This window comes from Pseudopodoces humilis, chromosome 28 (genome assembly GCF_049639895.1).
Source record: "Pseudopodoces humilis isolate 2021_Gansu_Grassland_sample_001 chromosome 28, ASM4963989v1, whole genome shotgun sequence".
Taxonomy (NCBI): Eukaryota; Metazoa; Chordata; class Aves; order Passeriformes; family Paridae; genus Pseudopodoces; species Pseudopodoces humilis.
Genome location: NC_142227.1, coordinates 1847180 through 1868109, shown reverse-complemented (window position 1 = coordinate 1868109; position 20930 = coordinate 1847180). Strand labels below are relative to the sequence as shown.

The 20930-nt window shown below is 59.7% G+C and overlaps 2 protein-coding genes across 2 annotated transcripts; both read right to left on the bottom strand.

Annotated features, from left to right (window-relative positions):
• Positions 1 to 840: 840 nt before the first annotated feature.
• Positions 841 to 6656, bottom strand: PLVAP (plasmalemma vesicle associated protein). Its single transcript, XM_014262452.2, has 6 exons — positions 6241 to 6656; positions 4725 to 4803; positions 3352 to 3944; positions 1951 to 2071; positions 1122 to 1197; positions 841 to 1048 (listed from the first exon to the last, which is right to left on the bottom strand). Exons 1-6 carry the CDS (start codon positions 6616 to 6618, stop codon positions 1042 to 1044), a joined length of 1254 nt encoding a protein of 417 aa, XP_014117927.2. The 5' UTR covers positions 6619 to 6656; the 3' UTR covers positions 841 to 1041.
• Positions 6657 to 6663: 7 nt separating this feature from the next.
• On the bottom strand, positions 6664 to 15591 carry CCDC194 (coiled-coil domain containing 194). Its single transcript, XM_088067599.1, has 5 exons — positions 15283 to 15591; positions 13209 to 13305; positions 13000 to 13120; positions 12401 to 12481; positions 6664 to 6817 (listed from the first exon to the last, which is right to left on the bottom strand). The coding sequence occupies exons 1-5, from the start codon at positions 15589 to 15591 to the stop codon at positions 6664 to 6666; spliced, it is 762 nt and encodes a 253-aa protein (XP_087923725.1).
• Positions 15592 to 20930: the final 5339 nt, after the last annotated feature.

Here is a 20930-nt window from a genome sequence, read left to right as displayed (position 1 = left end):
AATAAATCCTGGGAATAAATCCCGGGAATAAATCCTGGGAATAAATCCCGGGAATAAATCCTGGGAATAAATCCCGGGAATAAATCCCGGGAATAAATCCCGGGAATAAATCCCGGGACTAAATCCCGGGAATAAATCCTGGGAATAAATCCTGGGAATAAATCCTGGGAATAAATCCTGGGAATAAATCCCGGGAATAAATCCCGGGAATAAACCCTGGGAATAAATCCCAGGAATAAATCCCGGGAATAAACCCTGGGAATAAATCCCGGGAATAAATCCCGGGAATAAATCCTGGGACTAAATCCCGGGAATAAATCCTGGGAATAAATCCCGGGAATAAATCCTGGGAATAAATCCTGGGAATAAATCCCGGGAATAAATCCCGGGAATAAATCCTGGGAATAAATCCCGGGAATAAATCCCGGGAATAAATCCTGGGAATAAATCCTGGGAATAAATCCCGGGAATAAATCCCGGGAATAAATCCCGGGAATAAATCCCTGTCCCGCTCCGGGGGGGTCGGGGGGACAAGGACAGCGCGGTCCCTCTTCCTCTGGGGACAAGGACATCCCTGTCCCTCCTCCTCCTCCTCGGGCGTTTCCAGCCCCTCGGGATGGAATTCCCGCTCCCCATCCCGATTTTTCCATGGATTTCCGTGCACACGAGCGGCGAGTTGTCCCGAAATTCGGGGCCAGGGGGGACAAGGACAGCGCGGTCCCTCATCCTTTGGGGACAAGGACATCCCTGTCCCTCCTCCTCCTCCTCGGGCGTTTCCAGCCCCTCGGGAGGGAATTCCCGCTCCACATCCCGATTTTCCCATGGATTTCCACGCACACATTCTGGCGAGTTGTCCCGAAATTCGGGGCCGGCTGTTGTCCCGCTCCAGCCGGAAGGCGGGGATACACCCGAGGGGACACGCGGGGTGGCTTTGGGGACACGGGGACAGCGGGAGGGTGGCCCTGGGCGCGGCTCTGCCATCCGTGCTGCGGGAAGCACTTCCTGGGCGGCTCCTGCTTTTCCCGGGGGTTTTCCTGGATGTTATCCGCTGCGGGAAAAACGGGATCAGGCGGGGGGCGGGTCCCGGGGAGGGTGGCCCGGTGTCACCTGTGTCCCCTCACCTGGGGCTCTTGAGGGTGGCCATGAGCTGCTCCATCACCTGCAGCATCTGCTGGAGCTCCTCCAGGTTCTTCTTCCCTGGGGGAACGGGGATGGGATCCGTGGGATCCGTGGGGTTGGGATGGGATCCATGGGATTCATGGGATTGGGATTGGATCCATGGGATCCATGGGATCCGTGGGGTTGGGATGGGATCCGTGGGATCCGTGGGGTTGGGATGGGATCCATGGGATTGGGATTGGATCCATGGAATTGGGATTGGATCCATGGGAACTGTGGGATCCATGGGGTTGGGATGGGATCCATGGGATCCGTGGGATCCATGGGGTTGGGATTGAATCCGTGGGATTGGGATTGGATCCACAGGATTGGGATGGGACCCGTGGGGTTGGGATGGGATCTGTGAGATTCATGGGATTGGATCCATGGGATTGGGATGGGATCCATGGGATCTGTGGGATCCGTGGGATTGGGATGGGATCTGTGGGATTGGGATGGAAATGGGATTGGGATGGAACTGGGATGAGATGGGATGGAATTGGGATGGGATCCATGGGGTTGGGTGGGATTGGATCCACGGGATTCATGGGATTGGGATAGGATCCATGGGATGGGAATGGGACCCATGAAGTTGGGATGGAATTGCGGTGGGGTGGGATGGAATTGGGATGAAATTGGGATCCATGAGATTGGGATAGGATTGGGATTGGGATAGAATTCATGGGATTGGGATGGAAACCTTGGGATGGGATGGGATCTATGGGATGGGATGGAATTGGGATGGGATGACACGGTGACCCCCCCGAGTGTCCCAGTGCCAGCAGGACTCACCCATGGTGCCCAGCGTGGCCGGGTTCCGCAGGAATTCCATGTAGGAGCCGGGGCCAGAGAAGGAGCCGGAGCGGGCGGCGCTGCCCGGCCCCCGCGAGCCCGGCAGCTCCAGGTGGGGCATCTGGGGGGACAGCGGGGACACCGGGCAGGGGTCAGGGGGGACACCGGGCAGCGGGGACACCGGTCAGTGGGGACACTGGGCAGGGGTCAGGGGGGACACTGGGCAGGGGTCAGGGGGGACACCGGGCAGCGGGGACACCGGGCAGTGGGGACACCGGGCAGGGGTCAGGGGGGACACCGGGCAGGGGTCAGGGGGGACACTGGGCAGGGGTGACATCGGGCAGGGGTCAGGGGTGACACTGGTCAGTGGGGACACTGGGCAGGAGTGGCACTGGGCAGGAGTGGCACTGGGCAGTGCGGGCACTGGTCAGGGCTTAGGGGTGGCACTGGGCTGAGGGAAATTTCCCATACAAACAAAACCCAGGTGTCAAGAAGGAAAAAATGTCCCGTGCCCATGTCCCCAATCCCAAATACCTCACACCTCACACCCCATATCCCATATCCCATATCCCATATCCCACATCCCATATCCCATATCCCATATCCCATATCCCACATCCCATATCCCATATCCCATATCCCATATCCCATACCCCATATCCCATATCCCATATCCCATACCCCATATCCCATACCCCATATCCCATATCCCATATCCCATATCCCACATCCCACATCCCATATCCCACATCCCATACCCCACATCCCACATCCCATATCCCATATCCCATATCCCACATCCCATATCCCATATCCCATATCCCACATCCCATATCCCATATCCCATATCCCATATCCCATATCCCATATCCCATATCCCATATCCCATATCCCACATCCCATATCCCATATCCCATACCCCACATCCCATATCCCACATCCCATATCCCATATCCCACACCCCACATCCCACATCCCATATCCCATATCCCATATCCCACATCCCACATCCCATATCCCATATCCCATATCCCACACCCCACATCCCATATCCCATACCCCATATCCCATACCCCATATCCCATATCCCATATCCCATATCCCACATCCCACATCCCATATCCCACATCCCATACCCCACATCCCACATCCCATATCCCATATCCCATATCCCATATCCCATATCCCATATCCCACATCCCATACCCCACATCCCATATCCCATATCCCATATCCCATATCCCACATCCCACATCCCATATCCCACACCCCATATCCCATACCCCATATCCCACACCCCATATCCCATATCCCACATCCCATATCCCACATCCCACATCCCATATCCCATACCCCACACCCCACACCCCACACCCCACACCCCACACTCCCTGTCCCCACCTTGGTTCCCATGCAGACCCCGAGCTGCTCCCTCAGCGACTCCGCCTGCGCCGCCGCCTCCTTCCTCTTCTCCTCCAGCTCCTTCCCCACCTTCTCCTTCTCCTGCTCCAGCCTCTTCCTCTCCTCCAGCCCATCCTTCTCCCGCTTTTCCAGCGCCTGGATCCTGTTCTCGAGCTCCTGCTTTTCCCGGGAGCAGTTGAGCTGGCACTGCTGCACGTTCAGCTCGCAGCGGCTTTTCCAGATGTACTGGGAATCCCTCTCCTGGTGCTCCCTCAGGAGCGCCAAGGCTCGCTCCCGGAGCTGCTTCAGCTCGCTCTCCGCTTCCCCACACTGGAGCTGCTTCACCAGCTCCGAGATCCGGGGGAATTTGTTGTTCATGTCGCTCTGGAGGGCGCGGCACTCGTGTCTCTGCAGCTGCAGCTCCATCCTGCTGAGATCCCCCTCGGCCCTGGAGCTCTGCAGCTCCTGCTGGCACCTGTCCCTCTCCTGGGTGGCTTTGGCCAGCCCGGCCTGGCTCTGCCGGCCGCTTTCCTCCAGGCTTTTCTGGGATGAGCCGGTCCGTTCCAGCTGCTGCCGCAGCTGCAGCTTCTCGGCTTGGGGGGAAGCGCAGCGGGAGTTTTTTTTTGGGGGGATGGGGTAGGGGTTCTGGGGGGGGTTTGGGGGGCGTGGGGAGGGGTTTTGGGTTCTGTGAATGGTTTGGGGTGATGGCTCTGAGTGGTATGGAGTTGTCAGGGGGGTGGGAAGGGGGTTCTGGGGGTCCTCAGGGGATTCTGGGGGTTCCCAGGGGGGTGGGGAGGGGGTCCTGGGTGTCCTCAGGGGGTCCTGGGGGTGCCCAGAAGGGTGGGGAGGGGGGGTTGGAGGGTTTGAAGGGGGGGCAAGGGGGGCCTGGGGGTCCCCAGGGGGTCCTGGGGGTCTTCAGGGGGTCCTGGGGGTGCCCAGAAGGGTGGGAAGGGAGAGTTGGAGGCTTTCAAGGGGTGGGAAGGGGGTCCTGGGGGTCCTCAGGGGATTCTGGGGGTTCCCAGGATGGTGGGGAGGGGATTCCGAGGGTCTTCAGGGGATTCTGGAGGTTCCCAGGAAGGTGGGGAGGGGGTTGTGGGGGTCTTCAGGGGATTCTGGGGGTTCCCAGGAGGATGGGGAGAGGATTCCGAGGGTCTTCAGGGGGTTCTGGGGGTTCTCAGGAAGGTGGGGAGGGGGTTCTGGGGGCCCTCAGGGGATTCTGGGGATCCTCAGGGGGTTCTGGAGGTTCCCAGGAAGGTGGGGAGGAGGTTTTGGGGACCCTGAGGGGGTTCTGGGGGCTCTCAGGGGGTTCTGAGGGTTCCCAGGAGGGTGGGGAGGGGTCCCCAGGGGTTTTTGGGGCTGGGGGTTTCTCTCACCGCTGCAGGAGGTGTTGATGAGGGTGGCGGTCATCTGGCACTCGGCCAACCTCACCTGCTGGTACACGAGCTGCTGCAGCTGGGCGGGAGGAAGAGGAGGAGGAGGAAGAGGGGTCAGAACACCCCAAAAACACCCCCGGGCATCATCCCGCTCCCCACAGGGGACAGAGAGCCCGGGGAGCAGGAGGAGGAGGAGGAGGAGGAGGAGGAGGAGGAGGAGGAGGAGGAGGAGGAGGAGGGGGGTCAGGACATCCCAAAAACACCCCCGGGCATCCTCTGGTCCCAGAGAGAGCCCGGAGGATGAGGAGGAGGAAGAGGAGGAAGGAAGGGAGTCAGAACATCCCAAAAGGACCCCCCGGCACCACCTCAGGAGCGCTGGGAACTTCCAGAGGGTGGGGAGGATGAGGAGGAGAGGGAAAAGGAGGAGGAGGAGGAAGGAAGGGATCAGAACACCCCAAAAGGACCCCCCCGGTGCGCGCCGGGAGAGCTCCGGGCTCTGGGAGGATGAGGAGGAGAGGGAGAAGGAGGAAGAGGAGGAAGAGGACGAGAGGGATCAGAGAATCCCGAAAGGATCCCCGCCATCCCTCGTGGGCTCTGCGAGGACTCCAGGGGGACGGGAGGAAGAGGAGGAGGAGGAGGAGGAGGAGGAGGGTCAGGACACCCCAAAAACACCCCCGGGCATCGTCCGGTCCCAGGGAGAGCCCGGAGGATGAGGATGAGGAGGAGGAAGGGATCAGAACACCCCAAAAGGACCCCCCTGGCATCTCCTGGTGCGCGCCGGGAGAGCTCCGGGCTCTGGGGAGGATGAGGAGGAGAGGGAGAAGGGAAAAGGGAAAAGGAAGTGGAGGAAAAGGAGGAGAAGAGGGATCAGAACACCCCAAAAGGACCCCCCGGCACCACTTCAGGAGCTCTGGGAAAGCTCCAGGGGCTGGGGAGGATGAGGAGGAGAGGGAGAAAGGAAAAAGAGGAGGAGGAAGGGATCAGAACACCCCAAAAGGATCCCCGGCATCCCTCGTGGGCTCTGCGAGGGCTCCACGGGGAAGAGAGGAGGAGGAGGAGGATGAGGAAGGGATCAGAACACCCCAAAAACACCCCCGGGCATCATCCCGGTCCCCACAGGGGACAGAGAGCCCGGGGAGGAGGAGGAGGAGGAGGAGGAGGAGGAGGAGGAGGAGGAGAACGAGGAGGAGGAGGAAGGGATCAGAACACCCCAAAAGGACCCCCCTGGCATCTCCTGGTGAGCGCCGGGAGAGATCCGGGCTCTGGGGAGGATGAGGAGGAGAGGGAGAAGGAGGAGGAGGAGGAGGAAGGGATCAGAACACCCCAAAAGGATCCCCGGGCATCCCCCGGCGAGAGCTCCAGAGGAACAGCAGGAAGAGGATGAAGAAGAAAACCCCAAAATCCCAACCCGCCTTGCCCAAACCCCCCTCTCCGGGCACCGCGGGGACTCGCAGGCTCCACCGCCTCCACCTCGGAGCTGGGAATTCCCATCCCTCCCCAAAATCCCGGGATTCACCTGCGGGAGGCTGCTGGAAGCCTGGCTGCTGTTACACTTCTCCAGCTCCCTCTGCACCTTCAGCGCCAGCCCCTGCAGCTTCTCCTTGTCCTTGAGGGTGGCGTTGAGGGCGCGGCTGAGGTTGGCGTTGGTGGCACCCAGGGTGACAATCCTGCGGTAGTGGCTCTGCACCTGCTCCTCCAGCAGCCTCAGGTGGGTGTCGGTGCCCGCCTGAGCGTTCCCGTACACCATGAAGAGCACGAGCCCCAGGATGATCAGGAATTGGATCAGCGAGGTGAAAAGGAAAATGTATTTCAGGTAAAAACCGCAGTCGCGCTTGGGCATCGCCTCCTTGGGCTCCAAACCGAATTTGGCCATGGCGAAGCTGCTCTTCTCCATCCTCGCCCGGGCTCTGGCGGCCCCACCCCGCCCGGACCCCGCTTTTCAGGGGGGCCGCGTTGGGGCGGAGCTGCTCCCGATGTTTATATCCCTGGATTTAATATTTCCTCCCGTCGGCTCCTTCCTGCCGTGCCGGATGCTCCCGGGGACCCGCCGGGTTATCAGGGCGCAGCTTCTGCTGGAGTTGGGGTTGTTGTTCCTGGAGATGGGGGGAGAAAAATGGGATTCCTTTTCTCCATCCCGCTTCGGGAATTGTCTCCCACCCCAAATTCGTGGGAATTCGATCCCTCAGGTTATCAGGGCGCAGCCTCTGCTGGGGCTGGACTTTTTATTCCTGGAGCGGAGAGAGGGGGAAAAAAAATCTGGGATTCTATTTCTCTATCCCATTTTGGGAATTCTCTCCCACCCCAAATTCGTGGGAATTCGATCCCTCCGGGTTATCAGGGCGCAGCTTCTGCTGGAGTTGGGGTTGTTGTTCCTGGAGATGGGGGGGAAAAAAAATGGGATTCCATTTCTCCATCCCATTTCTGGAATTCTCTCCCGCCCCAGATTCCCACTGCCGGGAATTCGATCCCTCAGGTTATCAGGGCGCAGCCTTTGCTGGCGCTGGACTTTTTATTCCCGGAGCGGAGAGAGGGAAAAAATCTGGGATTCCTTTTCTCCATCCCACTTCGGGAATTGTCTCCCACCCCAAATTCGTGGGAATTCGATCCCGCCGGGTTATCAGGGCGCAGCTTCTGTTCCTGGAGCTTGTTGTTCCCGGAGATGGGGAGGAAAATCCTGGGATTTTGTTCCCCGTGCCCCCTGTGGGTGCCCAGCGCGTCCCTGGAATTGTCTGGGATTGCGTCCCGCTCCGGAATTCCCAGCCCTGGCGTGGGAATTCCAGGGATCATCCAGGTTATCCAGGGGATCGGGGATATCTGGGGTTGTTCCTGGAGTGGAGAAAAAAAGAATGGAATTCCGTTCCTTCCATCTCACTTCGGTGCCCGGCGCGTCCCTGGAATTGCCTGGAATGATCTTTAGCTCCAAAATTCCCACCGTCGGCCCGGGAATTCCAGGGAATTCCATCCCGCCGGGTTATCAGGGCGCTGGGGTTGTTACTCCAGGAGTGGAGAGGGGGCTGGAAAAACGGGATTCCAATCCTTCCATCCCTGGAATTCCGGCACGGGAATTCCAGGGATGATCCCGGCGGGAATGCGGGGTGGGGACAGCGGGCGGCGGGACCGGGAGCTGCTCCTGCCCTTCCCAGCATCCTTGGATCCGCTTTGAAGCGGGTTTCCAGGAAAGTTGGATTTTCCTGCGGCCGCATCCTGTGCAAAGGGCAGCGGCGCGTCCGGCCCGAGCCCCCCGAGCCCCCCGGGACCCCCGGGACCCCCGGGCCGGGCGGGAGGGGACGGGGGGGACAGAGCGGGGTCTCGCGGGGGCGCTTCCAGAGGGAGGGATCCCAAACCCCAAATCCCAAATCCCAAACCCCAAACCCCAAATCCCAAACCCCAAACCCCAAACCCCAAATCCTAAATCCCAAATCCCAAACCCCAAACCCCAAATCCCAAACCCCAAATCCCAAACCCCAAACCCCAAATCCTAAATCCCAAACCCCAAATCCCAAACCCCAAACCCCAAATCCCAAACCCCAAATCCTAAATCCCAAATCCCAAACCCCAAACCCCAAACCCCAAATCCCAAACCCCAAATCCCAAACCCCAAACCCCAAATCCCAAACCCCAAACCCCAAATCCCCCAAACCCCAAATCCCAAACCCCAAACCCCAAATCCTAAATCCCAAACCCCAAATCCTAAATCCCAAACCCCAAATCCCAAACCCCAAATCCCAAACCCCAAATCCCAAACCCCAAACCCCAAATCCTAAATCCCAAATCCCAAACCCCAAATCCCAAACCCCAAATCCCAAACCCCAAACCCCAAATCCCAAATCCCAAACCCCAAATCCCAAATCCCAAACCCCAAATAATCTCAAATTCCAAATCCCAAATCCCAAACCCCAAATAATCTCAGGAGGCCCAGAGCGGCCCCCCCGCCCTACTCGGGGGTTTGGGATGGGGAGGGGAACTGGGAATGGAGCTCCTGAACTGGGAATGGAGCTCCCGAACTGGGAACGGAATTCCCAAACTGGGAATGGAGCTCCCGAACTGGGAATGGAGCTCCCGAACTGGGAACGGAATTCCCAAACTGGGAATGGAGCTCCCGAACTGGGAACGGAATTCCCAAACTGGGAATGGAGCTCCTGAACTGGGAATGGAGCTCCCGAACTGGGAACGGAATTCCCAAACTGGGAACGGAATTCCCGAACTGGGAGCAGCGTTCCCACGGTGTGGGGATGGGTAATTACGGCCGGGCGTTAATTGGGGGGGTTAATTTGGGAATGGGGGGGGTCTGTGGGGATCCCGGGAGGCTGCGGGGGAACCCTGGGATGGGATCCGGGATGGGGCGACAGCGGTGACACGTGGGGACACGGCCGGGGGGGCTCAGGGGTGGCAGTGTCCCCTGGGGGGGTGGCAGTCTCACCTCGGGGGGATGGCAGTGTCCCCTCGGGGGGCTCAGGGGTGGCAGTGTCCCCTGGGGGGGTGGCAGTGTCCCCTCGGGGGGCTCAGGGGTGGCAGTGTCCCCTCCGGGGGATGGCACGGATGGCAGTGTCACCTCGGGGGGGTGGCAGTGTCACCTCGGGGGGGCCGCGGGTGACTCACTGTTATTTGCAGCTCAGGAAAAGGAAGCGGCGGTAGCTGAGAATGGCTCCGGCAGCGACACCGGCGCGGCCATCGCAGACACTTCCCGGTCCCCGGGGGACGCGGGGCAGCCAGGGCAGGAAACAGCCACCGGCCAGGGGTCACCGCCGCCAGCCGAGCCCCCCCGGACACCCCCGGCAGCCCCCGGACATCCCCGGACACCCCCGGCCCGGACACCCCCCGGACATCCCCGGACACCCCCCAGACACCTTCGGACACCCCCAGACACCCCCAGACACCCCCGGACAACCCCGGACACCCCCAGACACCCCCAGACACCCCCGGACACCCCCGGGCACCCCCGGACATCCCCGGACACCCCCGGACACCCCCAGACACCCCCGGACACCCCCCGGCCCGGACACCCCCCGGACATCCCCGGACACCCCCCAGACACCTTCGGACACCCCCAGACACCCCCAGACACCCCCGGACAACCCCGGACACCCCCGGACATCCCCGGACATCGCCGGACACCCCCCGGACACCCCCAGACACCCCCAGACACCCCCGGACAACCCCGGACACCCCGGACATCCCCGGACAACCCCGGACACCCCCGGACATCCCCGGACATCGCCGGACACCCCCGGACACCCCAGACACCCCCAGACACCCCCAGACACCCCCAGACATCCCCGGACAACCCCGGACACCCCCGGACATCCCCGGACACCCCCAGACACCCCCAGACATCCCCGGACAACCCCGGACATCCCCGGACAACCCCGGACACCCCCGGACATCCCCGGACACCCCCGGACACCCCCGGACATCCCCGGACATCCCCGGACATCCCCGGACACCCCCGGACATCCCCGGACAACCCCGGACACTCCCGGACACCCCCAGACATCCCCAGACACCCCCGGACATCCCCGGACAACCCCGGACATCCCCGGACACCCCCGGACATCCCCGGACACCCCCGGACACCCCCGGACACCCCCAGACACCCCCGGACACCTCCAGACACCCCCGGACATCCCCGGACATCCTGCAGCGTTGGGGGGTCGCGACATTCCCACGGGATGGGGACAAGGTGACAGTGGCCGTGGTCAGGGCGTGGACACCCCCAGACCCCCGGTCTGAGGCGACACTGAGGGACAAAAGGGGAGTGTCCCCTCCCCCCCCCCCGTACTTCTGCCATCCCACCCCAAACGCCCGAGTCCCCTCCATGTCCCCAAGGTGTCCCCAAGCCCGAGGGGACCGGGATCGGGATGGGGACACGGCGCCAAATTCATCCCGGAGCCACCGCGGCAGCGATGTCCCCGTGCGGGGACACACCGGGGGTGGCACCACGACACCGGGGGTGGCACCACGACACCGGGGGTGACACCACGACACCGGGAGTGGCACCACGACACCGGGGGTGACGCCACGACAGGAGGGTGACACCACGACACCGGGGGTGGCACCACGACACCGGGGGTGGCACCACGACACCGGGGGTGACGCCACGACACGGGAGGGTGACACCACGACACCGGGGGTGACACCACGACACGGGGGGGGTGACACCACGACAGGGGGGGTGGCTCTGTGACCCCAAATCCCGCCCCCCCCGGGGTGTTTTGGGGTCAGAGCCGTTGGGATCCGGGCTGGGAGAAATCCCTGGAGATTTTGGGGACATTGGGGTGTGGGGAGGGGACAGTTGGGGTCTGGGGACAGCGGGATGGTGGCACAGGGAGATGTCCCTGCGAGCAGCGCAGCTTTAATTCCCGATCTTCCCAAAATTGCCGGTGTTCCCGGTGTCTGGAGCGCTGTGGGTGTGGAGGTGACTCCCGGGGCGGATTCCAAGGAAAACTGTCCGGGATGAGCTGAAACTGCCCCAAAACCGGGAACGGGACCCCGCTGTCCCGACTGCGGGATGGGACGGGGACACGGCGGGGGTGGGACACGGGATGGCACCGCAGGGGATCGGGATCGGGATCGGGATGGGGACACGGGATCGGGATCGGGATCGGGATCGGGATCGGGATCGGGATCGGGATGGGGATCGGGATCGGGATCGGGATGGGGACACGGGATCGGGATCGGGATCGGGATCGGGATCGGGATCGGGATGGGGACACGGGATCGGGATCGGGATCGGGATCGGGATCGGGATCGGGATCGGGATGGGGACACGGGATCGGGACATGGTGGGATCGGGACGTGCAGTAGGATCGGGAGCCACTGTGGGGTCAGGGCACAGGATGGGATCGGGACGCGGGATGGGGCCAGGAATCACAGTGGGATCAGGGATCACGGAGGGATCAGGACCCGTGTCCCACCCCCAGCGCTCCGCAGGCTGCGGGATCGGAACCGCTGTGGGACCGGAGCCGCTGCGGGATCGGAACCGCTGTGGGATCGGAGCCGCTGTGGGACCGGAGCCGCTGTGGGACCGGAGCCGCTGTGGGATCGGAGCCGCTGTGGGACCGGAGCCGCTGTGGGACCGGAACCGCTGTGGGACCGGAGCCGCCGCTGCTCCCGGACCCCGCGGCACCGGGAATGCGGCGCTCGGGGCCGGGGGCTGCGGGGCCTCAGCCCTTCCTGCAAGGGGGGGACACGGAGTGAGCCCCGCGCGGGGTCCTGCTGCCCTGGGGACACGGGTGACGACGGCAGTGACACCGCCGTTCCTTGCTCTGTCCCCTCCTCAGGGTGTCCCCCCTTCCCGGGATGTCCCCTCCTCAGGGTGTCCCCCCTTCCCGGGATGTCCCCACTCCCTGGGCTGTGCCACCTCTCCTCCGGATGTCCCCTCTCGCCAGGATGTCGCCCCTTGCGGGATTTCCCGGTCCGTGGATTGTGCCACCCCCCCGGGATGTCCCCATTTCCCGCGATGTCGCCCCTCCTCGATCTGTCCCCCTTCCCGGGGCTGTCCCCCTCCATCTGTCCCCCCTCCCGGGGCTGTCCCCCTCCATCTGTCCCCCCTCCCGGGGCTGTCCCCCCTTCTCAGGGCTGTCCCCCTCCTCCTGTCACCCCTCTCAGGACTGTCCCCCTCCTCCTGTCCCCCCTCCCCGGTCTGTCCCCCCTCCCCGGGTCCCCCCACCGAGTACCGGGCCGGGGGACACCTGCGCCCGCTGCCTCTGTCCCTCCCCCGCCGCCGCAGCGCCTCCACCTCGGCCGCGCAGTCCCGGCTGTGGGGACAGCGGGGACACGTGGGGGGGGTGGCCCTGTCCCTCGGGGGGTCCCCAAGGGGAGGAGGGGACGGGACAGGGACACGTGAGGGGTCCCCAAGGGGAGGGGGGGACAGGGTAGGGTGTCACAAGGGGGGGGGTGGCCGACCCTGCGGAGGGTGACAAGGACCTTACAGGGGGGATGTCCCCAAGGGACAGGGGGATGTCCCCAAGGGTCAGGGGGTTGTCCCTAAGGGACAGGGGGATGTCCCCAAGGGACAGAGGGGAGTTCCAGAGGGACTGGGGGGATGTCCCTGAGGTTCAGGGGGATGTCCCCAAGGGACAGGGGGTGTCCCCAAGGGACAGGGGGTGTCCCCGAGGGACAGGGGGTGTCCCCGAGGGACAAGGGGAATGTTCCAAAGGGACAGGGGGTTGTCCCCAAAGGACAGGGGGTTGTCCCCAAGGGTCAGGGGGTGTCCCCAAGGGACAGGGGGTGTCCCCGAGGGACAGGGGGTGTCCCCAAGCCACAAGGACCTTACAGGGTGTCCTGGAGCTCCCGGTGTCGCGCCTCGCAGCGCTCCCGGCGCTCCCGCAGCTCCCGCTGCTGCTCCAGCTCCTCCTGCAGCCTCCGCGCCCGCTCCGCGCCCCGCGCCACCTCCTCTGGGGACAGCGGCGACAGCGGCGTCACCCCGGGGCCGGCGCACCCCGCGCCCCGCCGGCTGTCCCGGCTCGCGGGGACAGAGCTCACCTTGCAGCGCCACTTTGTCACCCGCCAGCTCGGCCCGCTCGCGCCGCAGCGCCACCAGCTCGGTCCCCAGCGCGGTGACATTGGCCTCCAGGCTGGCCTGGCGACAGGGGACACGTGGGGACAGCGAACACCCAGCCCCCGACTCCTCAGAGCCCTCCTGCTCCTCTGGCGCATTGTCACCCCGTGTCCCCAAGCTGGCCTTGGTGGCCTTGGGTCCCCTTCTCATCTTCCTCACAAGGGTGGGGACGGATTTGGGGACTTGGGGACAATCCTGGAACCCCCGGCTCGTCCTGAGTGTGGGGAGCACAGGAGAGCCCCAGGTCACCCCACGCTGTCCCCACGCTCGTGGTGGCTTTGGGTCCTGGTGGCTTTGTCCCTCTCACGTTCCTTGGAGGGGTGGGGACACGGATTTCATGGATTTGGGGACAATCCCGAAATGCCTGAAGGGGTGGCTCCACCATGGGGAGCACAGGAGAGCCCCAGGTCACCCCACGCTGTCCCCAAGCTGTCCCCACGCTCCTGGGGTGGCTTTGGGTGCCTGTCCCCTCCCCTCACGTTCCTCACGGGGTTGGGGACACAGATTTGGGGACAATCCCGAAATCCCCGCAGGGAATCTGGCTCTGGGGGAGACGTGACCTGTCCCAGCAGGCCGGGGTGACCCCGCGGGTGACACCGGCGGTGGCAGCGAGGGGACAGGAGCTCTCCAAGAGCCTGCCCGGCCCTGCCCGGGAAACGGGAACATTTTCCAACCTCTCCGGGCCATTGTTCAGCCGGATGAGCCCAAGAGGGGCGGCGGGACCCGGCTCTTCCTCCGGGCGCTTTCCCGGCTGGAACCGCAGCTAAAAATACCCGGGAAGGACAAACCCGGGAGCTGCAGCGCGGGATGGGGGAATTACCGGGATGGGAATAACCGGGAACGGCCGGGAACGGCCGGGAATGGCCGGGAATAGCTGGGAATAACCTGGAATAACCGGGAACAGCCGGGAATATCCGGGAATAGCCGCTCCCGCCGGGAGTGGGGCGGGCGGGGCGGAGCCGGGAGCATCCAGGGATCGTTTTTGGGGTGTCCCCTGCAGGCTGTGCCACCCCGGGACCATCCAGGGAACGTTTTTGGGGTGTCCCCTGCAGGCTGTGCCACCCCGGGACCATCCAGGGAACGTTTTTGGGGTGTCCCCTGCAGGGATGTGCCACCCCGGGAGGATCCAGGGATCGTTTTTGGGGTGTCCCCTGCAGGCTGTGCCACCCCGGGAGGATCCAGGGATCGTTTTTGGGGTGTCCCCTGCAGGGATGTGCCACCCCGGGAGGATCCAGGGATCGTTTTTGGGGTGTCCCCTGCAGGGATGTGCCACCTCGGGAGCATCCAGGGATCATTTTTGGGGTGTCCCCTGCAGGGATGTGGCGGCCGTGCCCCCCAGCTGGCCGTGCCCGTTTCCCGGTGGGAATTCCCACAGGGATGGAGCGGCCCCCTGACCTTGGCTGCCGGACAGGGAGGGAGGGACAGGGGACAGTGAAGGGACAAGAGGTGTCCCCACCCCATTTTCCATCCCGAAGTGACCAAGGACCGCCCTGTCCCCATTCTCCGGCCACCTACAGGGACAAGGGATGGAGGCGAGGGGACAAGAGGCGTCCCCACCCCATTTTCCATCCCGAAGTGACCAAGGACCGCTCTGTCCCCACCCCTCCGGCCACCTACGGGGACAGGGGACACTGGTGAGGGGACAAGAGGCGTCCCCACCCCATTTTCCATCCCGAGGTGACCACCACCACTCCTCCGGCCACCTACGGGGACAAGGGATGGAGGTGAGGGGACAAGGGGTGTCCCCATCCCATTTTCCATCCCAAAGTGACCAAGCACCTCCTTGTCCCCATTCTCCAGCCACTAGGGTGACAAAGGACGCTGGTGAGGGGACAAGGGGTGTCCCCATCCCATTTTCCATCCCGAACTGACCAGGGACAGCTCTGTCCCCACCCCTCCGGCCAGCTACAGGGACAGGGGACAGTGGTGAGGGGACAAGAGGTGTCCCCATCCCATTTTCCATCCCATTTCCCACCCCCCCTCTCTCCGGCCACCTACCGCCCGCTCCCGGCAGGACACCAGGCTGTCACTGTCCCTCCTGCTGTCACCCCGTGCCCGCGCCAGCTCCCGGCGCAGCGCGTCCCCGTCCCTCTCCAGCCTCTCCCGCTGCCGCTCCAGCTCCTCCAGGCGGTCCCCGAGCTCCCGGCTCTCGTTGGCCGCTCGCTCCCGGCACCCCCGCAGCTTCCCCAGCGCCTCGGAGCGCCCCAGCGACACCGCCACCGCCACTGTCACCGCCGCCACCAGCAGCAGCAGCGCCGCGCACAGCGCCAGCACCTTCAGGGTGGCCCTGGGCACCGCGGGGTCCATGCCGGAGGGGACACGCGGGGACACGCGGGGACAGCCGGAGCCGCTCCGGAGGTGGCCGTGCCGGGATGTGGCCGGTGGCGGTGATGGCCACGCCGTAATTGTCGCGTGTGGGCTGAGGTTTGTCGCAGGTCACGGCCCAGAATAGTTTTGTTTGTGCTGGACAGGGGACAGGGATGTCGCACGCCTTGGGGACCGCGGGGGCGTTGAGGTTTCCGGCTGTCCCCAGCGCGGAGCGTCCCCCGAGACGAGGAAAAGCTGGAATTTGGGCAGCTTTTATTGGGAATCGGTTAAAAAAATAATGAGGAATTGTGGAATTATCTGTGGCTCAGCGTTGTCGTGTTCCTGTCCCTGTCCTTGTCCCTGTCCTTGTCCCTGTCCTTGTCCCCATCCCTGTCCCTGTCCCTGTCCCTGTCCTCTCCCTCCCCATGGTGGCCGGAAGGGAATGGTCACTCTGGGATGTCCCCACGGAGTTGGGGACCCTGGGACAAGGCTGGGCAGGGGACAGAGCACCCTGAGGTCACTGTCATCCCCGGGCGGGGTGGGGACAGTCCCTGGTCACCCTGAGGTCACTGTCACCCCCGGCCGGGGTGGGGACAGTCCCTGGTCACCCTGAGGTCACTGCCACCCCCAGGCCCAGTGGGGACAGTCCCTGGTCACCCTGAGGTCACTGCCACCCCCAGGCCCAGTGGGGACAGTCCCTGGTCACCCTGAGGTCACTGCCACCCCCGGGCCGGATGGGGACAGTCCCTGGTCACCCTGAGGTCACCCCCGGGCCGGGTGGGGACAGTCCCTGGTCACCCTGAGGTCACCCCCGGGCCGGATGGGGACAGTCCCTGGTCACCCTGAGGTCACTGTCACCCCCGGGCCGGGTGGGGACAGTCCCTGGTCACCCTGAGGTCACTGTCACCCCCGGGACGGATGGGGACAGTCCCTGGTCACCCCACAGAGGGGACAGGGGACCCCGGGGTGCTCTGGGTCACAGGAGGAGCATCCCGAGGAGGAGGAGCTTGGGGACAGCAGGGGACACCGCGAGCCTGTCCCCTGTGGAGCGCTGGAGCCGCAGCTGGGCCCTGCTGGGGGATTTGGGGTCTGGGGGATTTGGGGTCTGGGGGATTTGGGGTCTGGGGGATTTGGGGTCTGGGGGATTTGGGGTCTGAGGGATTTGGGGTTTGGGGGATTTGGGGTCTGAGGGATTTGGGGTTTGGGGGATTTGGGGGGTTTGGGGTTTTGGATTTGGGGTTTGTAGGATTTGGGGTTTGTTGGATTTGGGGTCTGTCTGGGGGATTTGGGGGATCTGGGGGATTTGGGGTCTGAGGGATTTGGGGTTTGGGGGATTTGGGGTTGGGGGGATTTGGGGGATCTGGGGGATTTGGGGGATTTGGGGTTTGGGGGATTTGGGGTTTGGGATGGGGTCTGGGGATTTGGGGTTTGGGGGATTTGGGGTCTGGGGGATTTGGGGTCTGAGGGATTTGGGGTCTGGGGGATTTGGGGGGTTTGGGGGAATTGGGGGGATTTGGGGTCTGAGGGATTTGGGGTCTGGGGGATTTGGGGGATTTGGGGGATTTGGGGGATCTGGGGATTTGGGGTTTGGGGGATTTGGGGTCGGGGGGATTTGGGGTTGGGGGGGATTTGGGGTTTGGGGGATTTGGGGTCTGGGGGATTTGGGGGATTTGGGGGATTTGGGGTCTGGGGGATTTGGGGGATTTGGGGGATTTGGGGTTTGGGGGGATTTGGGGGATTTGGGGGATTTGGGGTCTGGGGGGATTTGGGGGATTTGGGGGATTTGGGGTCTGGGGGGATTTGGGGGATTTGGGGGATTTGGGGGATTTGGGGGATTTGGGGGATTTGGGATTTTTCTCCCCAAAAAAACGACCCCAAACCCGGTCCGGGGGGAGCCTCGGGCTCTTCACTTTCCTCCCTGCCCATCCCAAAAATAACCGCTCCGCTTTTAGGATTTTTTTATTTTCCTCCTCCTTCATTTGACAAAACAAAAATTACGGGGAAAAAAAAAAAAAAAAAAAAGAGAAAAAAGAGAGAAAAAAACCCCAAATATTTCCCAAAACTTCCAGATTTTTTTTTTTTTTAATAATTCCATTTTTTTTTAGGGATTTTTTTTATTCCTTTTATATTTTTTTTTAAATCCTTTTGAGGCGGATTTTGGCCATCTGGAGAATGAAAAAGGTTCTGGCAGGGTCGGTGAAGTGTCAGCGAAAAGGATTTTTAAATGTTGTTATTATTATTTATGGGCTGTGGTCCCAGAGGGGGAAAAGAAGCCAAAAAAAAAAAGGTTCAAAAATAGCTGGAAAAAGTGAAAAAAACAAACAAAAAAAAATCCCCGGGATGTTTTTTCCAGAAGTTTTGGGATGTGAATGATGAAAAATGAAAAATTATGTTAAAAAATAATAAAATGTCTCGGGGAAAAAAAAATAACTGGGAATGTGTTGGGAAAGAGAGGAATTCTGGATCGGGAAAAGAAAATAAAAATATGTAAAATAGATAAAATTAAATATATAAAATATATAAAATATATAAAATATATAAAATATATTAAATATATAAAATATATAAAATATATAAAATATATAAAATATATAAAATATATAAAATATATAAAATATATAAAAACAAAGAAAATATATAAAATACAAAGAAAATAAAAATACAAAGAAAATAAAAATATATAAAATAAAATATATAAAATATATAAAATATATAAAATATATAAAAACAAAGAAAATATATAAAATACAAAGAAAATAAAAATATATAAAATTAAATATATAAAATATATAAAATATATAAAATATATAAAATATATAAAAGCTAATAAAATATATAAAATACAAAGAAAATAAAAATATATAAAATATATAAAATTAAATACATGAAATATATAAAAAATATAAAATATATAAAATATATAAAAAATATAAATTAAAAAGAAAATTAAATATATAAAATATATAAAATATATAAAATATATAAAATAAAATATATAAAATATATAAAATTAAATTTGTAAAATATATAAAATATATAAAATACATAAAATATATAAAACCAAATAAAATATCTAAAATACAAATAAAATAAAAATATATAAAATATATAAAATATATAAAATATATAAAAACAAATAAAATATATAAATTAAAAAGAAAATTAAATATATAAAATATATAAAATATATAAAATAAAATATATAAAATATAAAGAAAATAAAAATTTGTGATCTCGCAGCTCCCTCGAGCTGTTCCCAGAAAATTCCCGGTTTTCCTAAGGGAAAGATTCCCCCCCAAACCCCTGGGCCGGGTCGGATTTTTGGGATTGGGGTCCCAAAAAATTCCCGGTTCTTGGAGATCCCTTTCCCAAGGGAAAGGCTTTGGGAAGAAAGGCTCGGATTTTTGGGATCCCGGCTGGAATTCCACAGCTGGATCCCGGCTGGAATTCCAATCTGGATCCTGGCTGGAATTCCACAGCTGGATCCTGGCTGGAATTCCACAGCTGGATCCTGGCTGGAATTCCACAGCTGGATCCTGGCTGGAATTCCACAGCTGGATCCTGGCTGGAATTCCACAGCTGGATCCCGGCTGGAATTCCAATCTGGATCCCGGCTGGAATTCCACAGCTGGATCCCGGCTGGAATTCCACAGCTGGATCCCGGCTGGAATTCCAATCTGGATCCCGGCTGGAATTCCACAGCTGGATCCTGGCTGGAATTCCACAGCTGGATCCCGGCTGGAATTCCACAGCTGGATCCCGGCTGGAATTCCACAGCTGGATCCCAGCTGGAATTCCACAGCTGGATCCTGGCTGGAATTCCACAGCTGGATCCCGGCTGGAATTCCACAGCTGGATCCTGGCTGGAATTCCAATCTGGATCCCGGCTGGAATTCCACAGCTGGATCCCGGCTGGAATTCCAATCTGGATCCCGGCTGGAATTCCAATCTGGATCCCGGCTGGAATTCCACAGCTGGATCCCGGCTGGAATTCCACAGCTGGATCCCGGCTGGAATTCCACAGCTGGATCCCGGCTGGAATTCCACAGCTGGATCCCGGCTGGAATTCCACAGCTGGATCCCGGCTGGAATTTCCCACTCCTGGGAATGCCCCCGGGGGCCGGGAATGCTCCAGGGATGTTCCTGTTTGGGATTCCCGGGAATGTTTTGGATACCTGGGAATGCTCCGGTTTGGGGCCCCCCCAGATTCCAGCTCGGGATTTCCAGGAATTCCCTGATTTGGGATCCCCTGGGATGCTCCGGTTCAGGATTCCCTGGAATTCCCTGATCTGGGATCTCCTGGGATTCTCTGGATCCCCTGGAATTCTCCGTTTTGGGGTCTCCAGGGATGCTCAGGATTCCTGGGAATGCTCGAGTTTGGGTCCCTGGGAATGTTTTGGGATTCCCGGGAATGTTCCAGCTCAGCATTCCCGGGAATTCTCTCCTTTGGGATTCCCAGGAATGTTCCAGCTCAGCATTCCCAGGAATTCTCCACTCTGGAATCCCGGGAATGTTCCAGCTCAGCATTCCCAGGAATTCTCCCCTTTGGGATCCCCAGGAATGTTCCAGCTCAGGATTCCCGGGAATTCTCCCCTTTGGGATCCCCGGGAATGTTCCAGCTCAGCATTCCCAGGAATTCTCCCCTTTGGGATTCCCGGGAATGTTCCAGCTCAGCATTCCCGGGAATTCTCTCCTTTGGGATCCCCGGGAATGTTCCAGCTCAGCATTCCCGGGAATTCTCTCCTTTGGGATCCCCGGGAATGTTCCAGCTCAGCATTCCCGGGAATTCTCCACTCTGGAATCCCGGGAATGTTCCAGCTCAGCATTCCCGGGAATTCTCCCCTTTGGGATCCCCAGGAATGTTCCAGCTCAGCATTCCCGGGAATTCTCTCCTTTGGGATTCCCAGGAATGTTCCAGCTCAGCATTCCCGGGAATTCTCCGCTCTGGAATCCCGGGAATGTTCCAGCTCAGCATTCCCGGGAATTCTCTCCTTTGGGATCCCCGGGAATGTTCCAGCTCAGCATTCCCGGGAATTCTCCACTCTGGATTCCCGGGAATGTTCCAGCTCAGCATTCCCGGGAATTCTCTCCTTTGGGATCCCCGGGAATGTTCCAGCTCAGCATTCCCGGGAATTCTCCGCTCTGGAATCCCGGGAATGCCGCGATTTGGGGGGAGTCCCTCTGAATCCCTCGGGATCAATTTTGGGGGCTGCAAAGGGGATCCCAAAAAATCCCAAATTTCTTTTCCCTTCCCCCCGTTCCCTCCCACCCTTTTTTTTCCCTCCTCGGTTTTTTTTTGCTCCTTTTGGGTTTTTTCCTGGTTTTTTCTCTATTTCGGG

Coding starts and splice junctions, on each gene's coding strand:
- CCDC194 (XM_088067599.1), bottom strand. CDS start 15,591: ATGGACCCCGCGGTGCCCAGGGCCACCCTGAAGGTGCTGGCGCTGTGC. Junction 13,121..13,208: donor TGACAAAGTGGCGCTGCAAG/GTGAGCTCTGTC, acceptor CGCTGTCCCCAG/AGGAGGTGGCGCGGGGCGCG. Junction 12,482..12,999: donor CGGGAGCTCCAGGACACCCT/GTAAGGTCCTTG, acceptor CTGTCCCCACAG/CCGGGACTGCGCGGCCGAGG.
- PLVAP (XM_014262452.2), bottom strand. CDS start 6,618: ATGGAGAAGAGCAGCTTCGCCATGGCCAAATTCGGTTTGGAGCCCAAG. Junction 4,804..6,240: donor CTTCCAGCAGCCTCCCGCAG/GTGAATCCCGGG, acceptor CCTCCCGCCCAG/CTGCAGCAGCTCGTGTACCA. Junction 3,945..4,724: donor CATCAACACCTCCTGCAGCG/GTGAGAGAAACC, acceptor CTTCCCCCCAAG/CCGAGAAGCTGCAGCTGCGG.